This window comes from Melopsittacus undulatus, chromosome 4 (genome assembly GCF_012275295.1).
Source record: "Melopsittacus undulatus isolate bMelUnd1 chromosome 4, bMelUnd1.mat.Z, whole genome shotgun sequence".
NCBI lineage: Eukaryota > Metazoa > Chordata > Aves > Psittaciformes > Psittaculidae > Melopsittacus > Melopsittacus undulatus.
The window spans coordinates 103,533,411-103,550,731 of NC_047530.1; the positions used below are offsets into that span (position 1 = coordinate 103,533,411).

At 48.7% G+C, this 17,321-nt stretch overlaps 1 protein-coding gene across 1 annotated transcript in view; it reads right to left on the reverse strand.

The window, feature by feature from the left end:
• Nucleotides 1-16,806, reverse strand: part of AFAP1L2 (actin filament associated protein 1 like 2) — a 71,333-nt gene extending 54,527 nt beyond the window's left edge. Inside the window, exon 1 of the mRNA XM_034061814.1 lies at nucleotides 16,688-16,806. Within this exon, the coding sequence (XP_033917705.1) occupies nucleotides 16,688-16,703 (16 nt within the window). The 5' untranslated portion in view covers nucleotides 16,704-16,806. The remainder of the gene's footprint in view (nucleotides 1-16,687) is intronic.
• Nucleotides 16,807-17,321: the final 515 nt, after the last annotated feature.

Sequence of the window (17,321 nt, forward strand, 5' to 3'; positions counted from 1 at the left end):
GTCCTTAGATCTAACCTGAACTTCTCCTGTATGAACAGTTTCAACCCTAACTGGACTGGGGCTTTCCAAGGCTGCTGAGCCACTGTAGCGTTACCTGGAGGGGCAAGCAAGGAAACTGCAGTGCAAAAGGCTCAGACAGATGGTAAGAAAGGGATAAGTTTCACCTCAAACAACCACCATGAGATAGATGCTCATCAGTGTCTCACCATTTGCCATCCATTACAGATTCAGAGCTCAGACTAGTTTCAGGTTAGTGGAAATCCTATCTACTTCTGCTGGGGTTGGATCAGGCCCCTCCTAGGTAAAAAAATGACCCAACAATTTAATGTTAATGCAGCACGCATGGAGCATCCACTCACATTAGCAGGTCTCTCCGAGAGGACACAATTTTCCATCCATGCATTAAGCCAGTCCAATACTGACATCAGCTCGTTTCCATTGATCCTGATTACATAATAGTGACTTAATTCTCCATAGAATTGAATTTTCCATATGTTTGGATCTTTTGCAGTGGCTACATGACTTCCTTGTTCCCTGCTGGATTTATCATCTTTTAGTCTTATACTCAAAATATCATGTTCTTCTCTGCAAGCACAGATTTCTACAGACCTGCTTTGGTTTTCTGATAAAACATTTATCACATTCATTTCCTTCCATCTAAAAGAGACTTCACAACTCTGCAGCACTGGACACACACCTATAGCTCTGAGGACCGACACCAATTCTTGACTGAAGCTGCATTTTGTAACGACAAACTAAAAGTAGTTAATAACTGTCATAGCACCCAAGTGCTCAGGTATATTTACTACTCATTCACAAGCACTCATTTTATGAGATTTATAAGGTGTCCAAAACTCCCAACTGATTGTAAAGGTTATAGTTTTATAGCTGTAGATCAATATTCTCACTCTGTGTCCACCCAATAGTCAGGACTGTTCCTGTCATGAGGTAGAACTACCACAAGCTCTCAGTGTCTTCACTCAATAACACTCATAACACCTCCTGCCAGGTCCTTTTGGTTGTTTCCTGGAGGACTGGAGCCCACATTCCCAAGCCCTTTGCTAACTTACACATTACCAGGGCTACTCACAAGAAAACACTTTTCCTTTAACACTCACGTGGTGCCATTGGGTAAAGACATTAATTTTCATACTACTGCTTGATAGCAAAGGCAGCACTACACACATGAGACAGTGGTAAACTGAAGCATAGGAATAATGCAAAGCACCACCAGAAAGTAGGAGTACATCTCTACTGCTATGCTACAGACTGCTGGAGGTTTGTTTGGGATCAGCAAGAACTGCAATGCATTTTCAGTCCATCATCCTCTCGCTTGTGTGCTATGGTCAGTTTTGTTCCATCTTAATCTTGACACAATCAAACATGATTCCCTTCTGCTCCCAGCAATATCCCTTCTTTTCAGCTTCACTGAACTTTTTTCCACCTTTATGCTAACTTTAATCCAACAAACCCTACAAACCTCCACCAGACCCAGTGGAGTTATTCGCATACTTGGAAGACAGCAGAAGTTCTTAAGCACTTCTGTAGATTATGGTTTACAAGATCAATTGCAACATTGATCCCATCTGAGAATACTAGTAAGAGAATGTGCTAAATTCACCTAACACTTTTCTTCCCATCCTCCTTCCCTATCTTACTTATATTCCCACCTACCTCCCAAGTTTCAGGAGTCCATGCATGGGCAATGAGTACAATTCCTGGCAAAGCAGAGCACAGATTTCTTGCCAAATCAGCGCTTTATTCAGCAGGAATACAAAAGCTGCCCTGATAAGTAACTTGAGAAAGTTGTAGCAAAGGCTACAGCATCTACAACTGCATGAGCAGCATCCAGCTCCTAGCAACGAAGGAGTGGAGATAAAGGAAGAGAGCACAAGTGGCAGCTGAGCATGGCTTGCACAGACTGGAGAAGGCCTGGGGGGCTTAAAGCAGCACTCCAACGCCTACCAGGACACTACGAGGAGACCCAGCTCCACAGAGGCACATGGTGGGAGAACAAGAAATGGAATCAATTGGAGCAGGGAGGTGCCAACAGGATACACAGGGGGAAAAGTTGCTCCATGAAGATTTGTTGTGGCAGGTCTGTCCTCCAAGGTTTGAGGCTTGACAGGACAGATCCCCAGACAACCTGGTCTGAGTTCAGTGTTGGCCCTGCTCTGAGCAGGAGGCTGGGGTGGAGACTTCTCAAGTCCTTTTGGAGCCAAATAGCAAAGCGTCATTGAAATACATTCAAAACTATTCAATTGAAGAGACTGGGATTTAGGGGAAAGACATAAACTGAAGGACTCTTGGGCAGAAGTTTTCTCTGTAGCAGGGGAGCCACTGCTGAAGTAAGACCATTTGTAAAACCTTAATCCAACCATCTGCTCCCCAAGCCTTCATAGAGAGACTCTCCCTCTGTCTCTGCAGGACTTTGAAATGGTGATAGTTCCTGGAAATACATCAGCAAGACAAGCCACAATGATGGAATGTACAACGGGAAGCTGGAAGAGGAAGAGAAGGATTTGTTGACATCTGGGAGCTCTCAACCCTCTCTGCTGTAGAATGGGCAGCAGCTGCCTTCTCCCTCCCTCATTCTCTATGGTGAAAGCACCTGCAGCTGTGTTCCTTTCTCCTGGAGGACGGGATGTCATTCATCAGCCCTGCTCTGTACCAGCATGAAGTCAGTCCCTGGCCAGCTCTCACCACCCTCAGCTCCTGAACCAGCCCCAGGCACAGCCTCCTCACTCACACATGCACAAGGCTGACTAGTCTCACAGTGATATGGCTGGGACAAGCATGAGAGCCAGGATGGTTTCAATTTGGTGACAGCATGCAGCGCGGGTAGCTGCATCCTCTGTGCATCCCCTGGTACAGACACACTCTCTCCAGTTCCCACATCACAGCACTGGCTGCTCTTTGGCATCAGTGAAAATGCTTGGGGTCTGTCTTGCCAAGAAAGGGAATTATGTTATTCTCCCATAATATATATATCCAATACTAATAATGTGATGACTGTATACATAGAATCCCAGACTGGTTTGGACTGAAAGGGACTTTAAAGCTCATCTCGTTCCAGCCCCCTGCCACAGGCAGGGACACCTTCCACTAGACCAGGTTGTGTCAAGCCCTATTCAACCTGGCCTTGAACACTGCCAGGGATGGGGCAGCCACAGCTTCTCTGGGCACCCTGTGCCAGCGCCTCAGCACCCTCACAGGGAAGACCTTCTTCCCAAAACTTAAAGCCAATCATTTTGATTCAGCTGTTCTCAAATGCAATGCTCCAGAAAGTATGCATCTTCTGGTGTTCTTCCTACTGAAATGTGAAATATTCCCAATAAGGTGACTTGCTTCAGTTCTCTTGGGGATTATTCCATGGTCTGGGACAACTCGTTACTCTTACAGATATGATGGAGTTCTAACTGGAAATCTAAAGGACCTTTTTGCCTCTGATTTCACCACCTCTGTACCTGCACAGCTTGGGCTAACTAATCAGTCTACTCTTTTGTAACAAATTCTGTGACCACAGCTACAAAAGGGAAGTTCCTGCTGCCAGGCATCTCTGAAGGATCTGCACATCCTTGACATCCCAAGTTAGTCCATTCACAGTTCTTTGCTACCCAATGAACTGCTCCCCCTCCCCAGCACACTGCTCCAGCTCCCAGTGCTGCCCAGTCTGCCAGCAAGCCAAGCCAGAAAAGTAACCTGCTGAAAAGCTAATAGATGTCTGCTGGTGAGGAGAATGGGTACCAGCGAGGGTGCAGGCAAGGAGGTGTGACATCCTCCCTGTGTGGGGGTAAGGCTGAGGGCTGGGACACCCTTCTCAGAAGGTGTAAACTGTTAGATAGCAGGATACTTCACAAAGTGACTGTGCCCAAGACGTCTCCATCACCTACCACATGCATTGAAATGTTCTGAGGCCCTCCACAGGTAGACATTACCCATTTGTTCTTAGCCTATAGAGGCCAGCAGCACAGAGCAAAACGTAGGTCAGTGGCCGGATGTACAATAAAGCTGTAGAAATAACTAACACCATTGCTACTTTCCCTCCATACTGGGAATTGCCAACAGCCTACTGGTCCCTGCCAGATGCGTTTCAGCACATCCCCAGGATGCTGGCCATGCAGCACACCAACCCAACTGCACAGCTCAGTGCACATGCATGCTGCAGCAGCACAGGGACCCAGGCTGGCTCCAGCTGTGTTTACTTGGCCAGCTGCAGTGCCACAAAACACAGCTGCATTGATCTGCGGCTGGACACCTGGCTGCAGATGAAAGCAGCTCAGTAGCAAGGAGCTGGCCATCCCTGCTCCATGCAATGGGAGCTGACCCAGTGACCGAGTGGAGTCTGACCGCATCTGCCTCCTCATCCACAGTGCTGTGAACGGTGACAAAGGGGACACATTGAGTGAGCACACGTGGGTTATGAGGCTTGACCTGTGATCAGGAGATCCCAGTTTTCATCCTGGTCCCACCTTTGGCTTGAGCTGCAGGAAGCCTTTCCCCTTCCTTGTTTGTCCACGTTGCTCATTATTCCTCGATAGAAACGATGTTCCCCCTCAGCCCTTTCTGGCTTCAGGAAGACTCTTGGCAACCAACATCAGAAGTTGTTTTTTTCTCTTTAGAAAAGCCTCCACACTTCATTTCAGATGTTATGGTTTTCATTTTCACATAATATACACTATGACTGACGTGTCAAAGCCATCATAGCCTAAATCTTTGGGTTTTATTTCTAAACTCACTATAAAGAGTTGTTCCCTGCTACTGACTGAGTCATCTCCTCTAGATCAAAGCTTCTCCTGCTCAAATTGAAACAAAACAGTTTGGCATTTGGCTCTTTCATCTAGAAGCCAGCTCTGTCTGTACTAAGCAGCAGCTCCCTTTACATATTCAGAATGGAATATTTCACTTCCTTCTGTCTGTGCTATGGCAGGGCACGCCTGCACATTAGGGAATAACAGACCAAAAGTGAATGTATGAATGAGGGGAGGCAATCCTACAGGCAAGGACTGAGGGAAAAATCTGAAACTCCAACTCAGAATCTGAGATCAGGAAAGCTCTCAGCAGCACCGCTTCACCAGCAGCTAAAGAGGCTTCAGCCCAAAGCACCAGAGAAGTTGAAAGCTGGGGTTGTTCAGCCTGAAGAACTGTGTGGAGATCTCATAGCAGCCTTCCAGTATCTGAAGGGGAACTACATGGATGCTGGGGAGGGACTATTCATTAGGGACTGTAGTGACAGGACAAGGGATAATGGGTTAAAACTTAAACAGCAGAGGTTTAGATTGGATATAAGGAAGGAATTCTTTACTGTAAGGGTGGTGAGGCACTGGAATGGGTTGCCCAGAGGGGTTCTGAATGCTCTATCACTGGCAGTGTTTAAGGCCATGTTGGAAAAAGCTTTGGGTGCCATGGTTTAGTAGTAGGTGCCCCTGCCCATGGCAAGGGGACTATAACTAGATGACCTTAAGGTGCTTTCCAACCCTAACTATTCCATCATTCTATGTCATGGACTGACAGGGTCTGTGCTGTAGTGCTGGCACCACTACCAGCTCTGCAGCCTCAGCACCAGGGGCCCTCAGCCCTTGCAGAGATGACCATGGATGATTTGGCTGCATTTCCATGTCTCCAGTGCAGAAGAGCCTCCTCATCTTTCATGGTCCAAATAATTATGTCTGGAGCAAGGGTCAGTGCCTCTGTGCTATTAGCACCCGGAACTGTCAGCATTGCTGTTTGGCTAAGAAGTTGCCAGCTCTACATTCCTCTTCTATCACAAGTCAACTTTTGTTATATTATATGTAGATTTTCTGGCATGTACAAAAGCATCTTTATCAACTGCACCAGAAATATGGTGAAGTAACGTATCAATAAAATGCATCAATAGAAATTGTGATGTATTAATAAGACTCGGTAAATCTTGCAGTTAATCTAATATAAATATTAGATCCACCAGGATACTTGTGGTCAGCCCATTGACTGTGCTGGAATGACACCAGGAATGAAACTGGCCCTTCCCACCTCCCCTAAGCGTGGGCCAAGAGACATTCATGTTTATCAAGAAAAACAAGAACATATGCTGAAAACAGAGCATTTCCAACAAAAACCTCAATCCAGCATGGGAACAGCAGCAAACTGCTAAGATTTTGTAGCTAACCAGGAATGTCAGTGTGAGGTTGTCTGACCGGAGTTAAATGTTATAAGAATACCTTAATGAAAGCATGGGTATATCTTCCAGACCTACACATTTCTTAATGGAGACATATACAGCAGTTGGCTGATGTATGAACATGGGATCTGGAAGTGGTACACAACAGTCCATGGCTCTTATCCTGGCTTTAGAGTAAGATGAGTTTCAAGAAGACACCAAACAGCCTACATTAACTTCAAGGATACTCCATTCTATTACACACATGGCACCAACAGGACACCCTCCATACGCTTTTCAACCCCTCTCACACAAGCACATTGTCTGTGCTCTACACCTGGCTGTGCTCCTGTTGGTCCCTGTGGCTTCGACAATCCTGTGGGATTTGTAACTGACCACCACAAGAATAAAGAACTCACCATAGCTCAAATGATACCAGCAACAAATGAAAAACAACCCAGCACACAACCTTAGGGGGATGTCGTTATCTGAGCCAAAGAATTGAAGGAAGGCTGACGCAGCCAGCCCAGAGAAACATGAATGTGAAATTCCATGGGGTTTAGTGCACAATTTCAACCAGAGTCAGCCTGTGCACAGGCTGTGCAGATGCCCTACAGCCAGGCATATCCATACTCCCTACAGCACCCCAAGATCTTCAATCTCAGCATCGCCTGAAGCTCTCTGCAGTCAATTCTACACAGTATAATAAAACTGTCATTGCTCTCTTGGTTTAATAGCTCCAGTGAACTATCAGAATTAAAAATAAATCATTCTGGTTTAGGGAATGCTGAGCCTCCTGGGTCTAGAAAGCATTTGTTTCTCTTCTCAGCCAGACGTGGGAATGCAGCCTTTAGGGTAACATACAGGAACTCTGATTGCCATTTCACTCCCCCCCAACCTGCCAACTCCCACCTCCATTTCCAGAAATAGAGCTTGGAGAGTGTCTGCCTGAACCTGAACAACCTGATCTGAAAACTACGTTCACTTGAAGTTAACTAGTGCAGAGTGCTAACAGGCACGGGCTTAGAACAGCTACATCCTCATCCAGGTCAGTTCTGCTTCATATAGTGCCAGTTTATGCTGGCTCAGTATAAGGCAGTGTAACCCATTTAAATGGATGTGATGAGGATTTTGGCATATATAGGTGATTGAGCTCAGTGGGCTGTTGATTTAAAGTGTGACTGGCCACCATGGTCAAAGTGTTCAGATAACAGACCACATCAACAGTGTCTCAATAGCTGTGGATGAGGGTCAGAGACCCAGTTACAATCCAGCATCCCAGAAATCAAGTGTATAGGTCAGTATAACTCAGGACTGATTTAGAAAAGTGGTGAATTTTCATAAACCCAGTTTTTAGAGTTCACATAGACTCAGATAAGAGCCAAGCCACACTTGTGAGAGTTGATGCATTTGACATGCTTTCATCAGTTACAGTGTACAGGGTCTGAACGGTATTGCATTAGAACAAGCCAGTAATTCCTTTCAGCACTCAAAGACAACCTAAGTTCCAAGAATTATCATCTCACTAGGGGAACAAATTCAAAGCTCTAGCTAGAGCAAATTAAACTGATGTGGCATCTAGGAATGAGATCACATCAGCCTAGCACTGCTCATTACAGAAAGCTAAAAGACACTGTGAAAAGATCCATGTATATGTATCCTGTAATATGACTGGAATAGAGAAGATGGGATAAGATTGAAGCAGTAACGAGAACCTGTGTTTATACAAAATGATGCCATGCTTAACGGGAGAGTAAATCATTTACAAGTGTTGCTTTGCTAAATGGTATGGTAGCTGACTTCTGTTTTCTATCAGCAAGAAAAGACACGGTCTTTTTGTTCTGTGTTAAGGTGAGTGCATCTCTGTTGTAAGCCACAGAAAACATGCATTGTTCCCTATCCCACACAGTCCTGACCCAGTAATAAGACAAGTCCTTGTTAACAGAAAAGGAATTATTAATTCCTCACTGTTAGGATTAGTTGAGTAATAGAACCCCAAAACCCTTGATTAGGCCCATCATGAGAAGTTAGCCCTCACATTTCCCTACAGCTTTCTTACAGACCAGCCAAAAGAGGTCTCAGCAGGTGAATTGGTGGGGTGAAAAGGCAGAGCACCCAGGAAGGTGCTTTGCAGAGTCATTTGTTGCAGGGGCTTCTGAAGATACCATGACCATGCACAGGCTGAGCATCACCAACCACATTCATCTCTGACAATGCTGCACAAGAGACAGGGAGCACAAATACCAGGGTAGGGTGAAAACCAAAACCACCCCAAAGGGTCACATACATGTTTCACTGGAGACTCTGCACTGCCCTGGGGTACTCACAACCTTCTCTCAGTGACAGAGGTGAAGTTGCTGAGCTCCAATATCACCTGCAGCCCCAGGCACTGAGCGCAACAAGCCCCACATGGGGCAAAACACCCGCATGGGCTGGAAAAACTCAGGGGGAAAAGCACGTAGCCACTGTGCAGCAGAGACTGAGAACCACCCTGCTTGGTCTGCAGCCACATCTTCTGTGGGGCCAGCCCTGGGGGACATCTCCTGGACCACAGGCAGCAGCCAGGCTTGCCTGCCTTTGCATCACACCTTCTACTGGGCATCTCTCATGCAGTTTCACACACTGCTCATCTTACTGCAAAAAGAGCTGCCTTCACCCATGTGCACATATAACCAAACTCACAACAGGGACCAGAAACCTGGCTGTGCACAGAGGAGATGGATGCAGCCCTCAACCCAGCTCACTACCTCAGCTACTCTGTAGATTGAGCCCCATTAGCTCAAGCAGTTCTCTTCTCAAGCAGGGTTTTATCATACTCCAGCAGCTGCCAAGATCAGGCAATCCTATAAACAGATGTGGAACTGTACATTACAATCCCAGCTCTCTGCCTGATCCCATGTACCCCAGGGCAGTGTGGAGAAGCCTGAAAAGTACTGCAATAAAAGCAGCCGAAGTTCCCACCATTCCAGACTACATGGCACATTTTTAGGGACTGCAGTAAAACACAAGAGATCCTTAAAGACACTGGATTTAAACAAAGGAGACAGGACACAGTCCCTAGCCGAGTAGCAGGGATGAAGCTGCTGATGGGATGCATGGGGCAGATGGCCTCCAGCTGTTGCTGGAGTCTGGTCCTGCCACATCTCCAGTTTTAAAGGCAGCCCCAATGTCTACATATGTGATATTTTGCTACCACAAGTGGTGGCCGATTAACCACCAGGTACCGAAGAGCATCTCTGCATTAGTACTGACTTCAGCTCATTCCCATAGGGACCACCATAGTGGGAGCTGTTTGGCACTGGAACTGGACACACACACACACTGGTTTATTCCACAGAGATGCCAAACCCACAGTGCTACTGGAAGGCTGCAAGGCTTCATTCCTCAGCAGAAGAAAGCTCCACGTTTCACATATGTGTGTGGAGAGACTTTCAGCTAAAGCCACCATTGGCATCACAAAACCTTGTGCAACTCAAGTTCTCTGCGAGCCAGCTCCTTCTTCCCAGCCTTAATAGTTGTCATACTTGGTAGTGATAAATAGCAATGATGAGATCTGCAGAGCAAGTCCGGATCAGAGATTGCTTTGCAGATACCTTATCTCTGCTCACCGGAGCCTGCACACACACTTCCCCTCCCACCTGCCCCAGAGCACATGCAGGCTCTGGGAAAGAGATCCATGCTCCCAATCTAACTTGCTCCTAGAGGGACGGGCTCAAGCCACAGCTTGAGCATGAACTGCAAGAATCTCCTGGCTCAGACCCACCTCTTCCAAAGCACTGCTGCCAAAGCATTATGTGAACTTCAACAGGCATCCCCACTGCTCAGCTGCCCACCCCTACACCCCAAACTCAGTGCCCACTCCAGAAAGCCCAGATTCATTGGTTATTAGCGTGATTGGGGATCTAAAGCTACTGTTTAAAACATTCAGTTTCCTGGTTATCTCAGGAGGAGTTTCCTATGCTCAGAAACAAGAAGCCCACAGGGTGAACTGGCAGCAAAGACTTGTGGATCCCTATTTCCCAGGCTCCTTCTAAGCCTTGCGCTATACTTTAAGCCTAAGCAGGTCTTTATGCAAAACAAAGCACAGTTCACCCAAGGGGGGGGGGGGGGGGGGGGGGGGGGGAGGAAATACTCGCTCTTATTAAATTGCAAGTGGCCAAGTCCATATGTTATATGGGAGTTTCAGTCTGATCCCATAATTCTGAGATATTTACTTCCGGACAGCTGTTTATAACCAAAGACAACATCGCCATACACCAAACCATCCTCAAGCATGCTTTCTATGGAATTCTGCACACAAAGAAAGCAATAGGTCAGTGGGGAAAAAAGGGAAAAGGTATTTTAGTGAGTCCTGACCCTCACCTTCTGAACCTCAGACCAAACCAATGCACTTCCCCGGCCTCCCCTCTGCAGCACTGATACACTGCAGGTCCCACACTGGCACAACCCACCTCCACTGCTGCACCCAGCCTGTGCAGGATGGGCAATGGGAAGCCAAACCCTCCCTGCCAGCAGGAATTGCCACACTCCTGCCTCCTTTAGCAATGGCTGCTCCCAAGGCCATCTCAGCCCAAGTTAAACCCATCCAAGTGGTTTCAGCCCCAGGTGATCTCTTTCAGTTCCAGCTGGAAGGAGAAGCTGGATTCAGACCCAACACTCAGCCCCACAGAAGGGGACACACAGACACAGCTCCAGCCCTGCTTCACTGAGGTTTGGAGCAACCTGCTCTAGTGGAAGGTGTCCCTGCCCATGGCATGGGGTTGGAAGTGGATGAGCTTTAAGGTCCTTTCCAACAACAGCCATTCTATGGTTCTCAAAGGGCTCTACTCTCCTGGCCACCCTTAGCAACCTGTGTTTGCTCTGGAGGTGTATTTTTTCCTCCTAAAGCTCTGCCCTCCCTGGATTCAAATAAATGCACCATTTTATTTTGGTTTCAAGTGAAGGATTTTGGGTACCAGAAGATCGATGCCTTCATGCTGAAGACTTCCACACAGATTTTACTTTTGTGGACTTCTACAGCTGTTCCCCCAGTTTACACAAGTTTTACATAGACTGCAGCACACAGCAAGGAGCCCCCAGATTTGACCCCTCCTTCAAATCACAGCCTAGCTCTTACAATGGAAATGCCTTCCCTCGGCTGCTGCCAGGGAACGTGCCTGCTGACTGACACTTCCCTTCCCACCCCATAACCACAGCCAAATAAGCGGTTCCAGCCCAGAAACTGGTCTCAGCTCTTGCACCAGCAGCCCTATGGGGCAAGCCCATGTCAGACACATCTCTGACCCACAGAGCTGTGCTGACAGTCTGCAGCACACACTGGACCGGTCCTTCCTGTCTGCTGACCCAAGAGATTGGCACAAGTGACTCAACTTCCAAGATGAAGTAAACAACAACAGGCAGGTTGTCAAACTGGCTGCGTGACTGTGGGATCCCAGCTTACTTGCTGGGTCTGGATGTGTGCTTCAGCAAGGAACACTTATGTCCTAAGGTGCATCTGCATCATCTTTAATCATAGGTGCACCTCTGTTTTTTGGTTCCCCAAGACGTTCCCTGCAGCTCTGGGCTCTCCAATTGCTGTTGCCTGAAGATGGACTTCCCTGTCTTAAATGACTCCTGCCTTTCCGGAGGGTGCAGCAAATTAGAGTTTACAGGGACTTTGCAAGAGAACAGCATCTCTCATTTCCGCTGATCCAGGCAGGGTGGTTGCAGGGAAGGCATTGGCCAGTGGTTGGGAAGCTCGGAATTCAGGTCCTGGATTTGCCATAAAATCTTAAAGGATCCAGTCAAGTCATTAAATCCTCTATATGTTGGGACAGAAATGTCATGGAGCAAGGATGCAGCTGACCAGAATCCGGACTTAAAAGCCTTTGGTGCACATCCCTGCAGAGCCTGGGTGATGCGAGCTGCCCAGTTGCCTGCTTGCCCCCAGTCCATCCCCACTGCTGGGAGCTGAGCGAGCCAGCCATGCTCCAAAATAAAGCAGTACAAGCATTTTCACATAGACATTCCCTGTGCTCCTGGGCTGTGGGTGTTCAGTGAGAGCCATCAGTGAACAATAAACTCATTCACATGGTGCCTCCAGTCCCCAGCCAGGCACAGAGCACACTGTGAGGAGTGATGGAGGTGCATGGAGGAACAGGAGCCAGACTTGCCCAACACACTGATCACCACAAGAGAGAAGCAAGGGCTCATGGCTTGCAGGAGCACTCCAAAAGCAGGTGCCCAAAGGCTCAGAGCTCATGATCACTGCTCACTGCAGAATGGGCTCCTGCCAGCTTTGGTGGTGACACAGATGGGGCACAGACCCATAAGCACCACTGACCCTTTGGGAGCAGCAAAAGGAGCACCCAAAGGCCTGGCAGTTACAGACCATCCCCTTGAGGGCCATCACTGCTCATCAAATGGGACTGAAGTCAGCATCCCTACAGCCTCCTGTCCATCTGCAGTGAGCCTGTCCCAGTCTGGAGAGCGCTGAAGAGGCTCACATGCACCCACACAGCTCAGAGCATCCTCAGGCACCCTGTTTGCATAAGGAATGCAGCTGTGCTAGAAGTGACACAGATGTTATGTTGGCACAGGTGACAGTGTGTAGGATGGCATGGTGGGGTGGACAGGGTAGATGTGTAACCGAAACAGGCACTGGTTTCAGTCACAGAAAAAGGTTGCATCCCCTAAACCCCTGACTCCACATTCCTGCTTATTCCATCCTCCAAAACCAGCCAAGGTCATGCTCACATAAATGATAGTTACTGTTCATGTTATAAGGTTATGCAGGACATGAATTTTCAGCTGAATTTAAAGGAAGGCTCAGCCCAGCTGCTGAAAATGGCATTGGATTTGGTACAGGGCTGTACATTGCCCTGTTTTCCCCAGCTGCCAATTACACCAAGACAATGAGCTAAACACAACAGCTGTGCTGATGATCAGCCGAGGAGAAACCACATATGTTTTTATAGAGCCTAGCTCATGTTAATATGAATCGAAGCATTTCTGACTCTGATTAACAGGAGTTTATAAAGGGCCTCAGATTGTTACCAGGGCTGGCGTCTCTCATTCATGTCTCCACTTTGCGGTTAATCCCAAGCCCATCTCCTTGTATTTGCAAGAACTTGTTCTAAAGAACACGTGCCAAGGTCCCAAACAGGCCCACACCCCTCTCCCCTCCCAGTTCAAACATGTTAACCAGCAAGCAAACACTTCATCTTTCTACCAAGTTGTCCTTTTAGGCCTTATCAACATTGCCTGTTGGTTTGTATTAGGAAGACCACCTCTCCTCCACTGGCAAACAACGCTTGTCTCCATAGGGGAGCACTGCAAACACAACCAATGCTTGATAGAGCCCTGGGAGACCCTCAGATAAGAAGTGTGAAGCTTGTTTCTTTGCTTAGAGATAGTAAAATAAGAATGCCAGACACCTTTCTTTGAAGAACTGGGCTTGAAGTCACTCCAATTTCCATTAACTTTAAGCTCTAACCTTAAAACCACAATGATAACCTTCCAAACCTCTCAAGGCTCACATCTCTTGCCATTTTAGACTATATGCACAGGGCTGCATCACAGGGGACATGTGCATGACTGTGGTGACAAGAGGTTGTTCTGAGAGGCCTTGTTAGGGATGCAGATAAGCAAGGGTGCCACCAATATATCCCTCATCAATAACAGTGCATTCAGCACTTCTTCTGCCCTGGGTCTGGAGATGGTCATATGTGACAAGTGGGGCAAGGAGTAGGCATGAGGCCACAGGGAACACAAGATGGGACAGTTGTACAGATCTCACACTGAAGGGAAAACCTTATGGGATGGGGAGCAGAGACTGCTTACAGGGAACAGAGGAGGAACAAGAGATGAGCAGCTCTTCCTTGTCACTACATAGGTGCGGGTACAGTGACCACGTTTACTCATGCCTTCCCTCTGCAGATCACCCTCATGTCCCCTTGAGCCTGGGTATGCTGCTCTTCATGCCTCACACATGCTTCCTGAACCATAGGAGAAGGTGGATTTTTAAGCAGCATCTTCACCAATAGAAGATGCTCTTCACTGTGGCCTGGCAGGCACAAAACCCCTGGACACATCAATATCATGCTTCAGAGCTTTAACAGCCTGACAAGAGTCAGGACATCTTCCTATGCAGTAGCCTTGCAACCCTGTTTGCAAAGGCTGGGAAAGGAAACCCATTCCCAGGAGAGTTTCACAATTCCTCCTTCACTTCCCATTGCTCAAGTCCAACAGTCTGATCCCTTCCCACCCCACAGGTGCCACCAGCCCTGGGTGCACACTCCACCTTCTCTCCCTGCTCCTCCCAGCAGGATTCCTGTGGGTGCTTCACCCTGTATTGAAACAGGAGAAACACCTCTTGCATACCAGGATAGAGTTTGGATGAGAGCACATCCTTTCCTGTGCTTAAAGGACAGAAACGCTGCTGTTTGCTGATGCTTGCAACCTGCATTTCTTAAGTAATAGAAAAGATCTCATAGTCAAATAGCTTTTCCCATAGCACCAGTTTGTTGCTCAACAGCCCTCTCTATCATTATGGGATTTCCCTGCACAAGTGCTCTGCCTTCCTAGTGGCAGGGATGAAAATTCCCCATGGCAGCAACGAGATATCCCCCCCCAGAACAATCACATATCCCCTGTGGTTATTGCTAACAACTTACTTACCAGCTTCCTCCACCTGCTCCTTAGGGCTCCCAACTCCCATAGGTCCTCCCCAGCCAGCACAGCCATTCCCTACCTGCCCCATCCATCCACCCCACTATGCTGTGAACCCCTCCTGCCACTAAACAAGGTGCTGCCATCACCTGTGACTGCCCTACAGAGCTGGAAGTGCCTCGGTCCCCTCATTACCACTAACACAGCAGGGACTGGCAAGACTCCCCAATCAGTAGCACTTGCTATTCATTTCCCATGTGCAGAACACATCCTCGCTGCTCTGAGGGAGCAGTGTGCATATTTGAAAAGACAATATACAAAACATAGCTGAATCTTAATGAATCTACAGCCTTGCTACTGGAACTGAATGGAGTTGTACAGAGCCTGCCAGAAAAAAGGACAAAAAGCAGACTACACAAGATTTGACTTGTAATATAACCCTTCACATCCCTCTTGCGGGATGATGTTACTGTGCTTACCAGGTCTGTAAAGTACCAATTGTAGGGAGGAAAAGGATCAAAATGCAACAGGCAGCACAGTGCCAGCCATCAGAATACTGAAATATATATATATATATATATATATATACCTCCATAGTAAATGGTATGGAGGAGTATATACTATGGAGTATATATAATATACTATGGAGGAGTATATACTATGGTATATATATACCTCGATAGTAAAAAAATACACAATTCCGGCAAAAACTGTCTTCACACAACAGGATACCTTGACATACAAAGTCCCCACCAAAGGAGGATTAGGGGAAAAGGGCTACTAGCTCAAAAGCATCTGCTGAGATGCAACCAAGCCTTGCTAGTTTGACAGTAACAAGTCCAAATGAAGGAGTAATTGTCTAGTACCAAGTTCATTGCTTAAATGTTCAAGCTGCAGAAGGAGGACAGCAGTTACAAGGACAGCCACGTTTCCTCTCAGCAGGTAAAACATACTGTGTACACTTTGTGCTATGCAAGGGCTGGATCCCCCTCTGCCAGAGGGCTTGCATACACCAGCAGAAGCAGTGTACCCACACACACCTGAGTGTTCCCTACCAGGGCATCTCACCCCACCTCCTCATCTGACAAGGAGCACTGAGGTTTGAGAAGTTTCCAGGAGCACCCATAGCCCCACAGACACAAGAAGAACCAGACTTGGTGGTAACAACCCAGCGGCATCACAAAGGAAGTGCCAGAGCCATCGATTGCAGGGAAATAAATGGGTCGTGGGTGACCACCAGCCCGGATGAGATGTGCCAGAGAGAAAGCAGGGAGGCTGCTCATTTGCCCTCTCTCTAACCACCAAACACACTGCATTTAGAACACAGGACACTCAGTGTCCTGCCTGTCAACCTGGGGACGGTGGGACAGGCAACTTAGGAAGGGGGAGCGAACATCAATATCTAAATACAGTGGTTGCATAAAACAAAACAAGACCCCCCCCCCCTTTTAGGTAGCAAAAACGGGTCCCGAACCGCAGATGGTGCAAAACAAGAGGCGTCCCCTGTTCCTCCCTCTCAGCCCGGGGCAGGTACTCATGAACATCGCAACACCCGCCAGGGCTGCGCTGCGGTCCGGTCCCAGACCCCACTACCGGGGACCACATCCACGGGGCTGGCTCCCGTCCCCATTTGCTGAACGCTTCCTCCTCCTTGGAGCGGGACCCCCTTCCTTGGGATCCGAGCTCTCACTCTCGGGACAACCCCCACACACACACCCTCGGGAGCGGATCCCAGCTCCTGGTCCTGCTCCCGGGAAACTCCAGCTTGGAGCCGCCTCCAGCGCTCCGCAACCCAGCGCCGCGTTCCCACGCGTGGGACCAGTGACCCACAGCGACCCCCAGATCCACCACCCCCAAAACCTCTTCCCTACCCCCTTCGCGCACAGGGCACCCCCGCACCTTTGTACTTGTCCATGGGGCCGCAGCCCACCGGCTCCCCCGAGCCTCCGGAACCCTGCACTCCGCCGCGCTCCTGTAGCCTCTTATTCCGGCAGCGCCGTATCCCTCGACCGGACCGGGCTGCCCCGCCCCGCCCGCCCCGCCCCGGAGCCGCGGAGATGGCCGGGATCGGGGCTCCGGGATGGGGATCTGGGATCGGGGGATGGGGATCGGGGGCCGGCCCCGCGCCTTGTCCGTCACGGCGCAGCCCCCTCGGCCGCTGGTCCCCTGCGGAATGAGCTGGGTTAGGGCGGTGAGAGGAGGAGGAAGAGGAGGAGGAGGAGGAGGGCGGCTGAGGTGCTGTGCTGAGGACCTGGGTCGCTCTGTCCCCTGTCTGCTCCCCGTATGTGCGCTGGATGAAGATGGGATTTGGGCATGTTCAGAGAAAGGCTTCGGTTATCCCTTTGGGATAGCTGTGTGTGGTCCCGGTGGCTCCCAGTGCTCAGACCCACCAGCGACCCCCCTCCTGCCGTGCTCTGGGCTGAGGGGTTGGGTTCCACTTCCACCCGGTTGCAACGGCCGAGCCGGGGAGTTTACACTCTCCCTTTCCAGCGGCTTCATCAAGGCTTCCTGCCTCCTGGATAGCGCAGCTCGC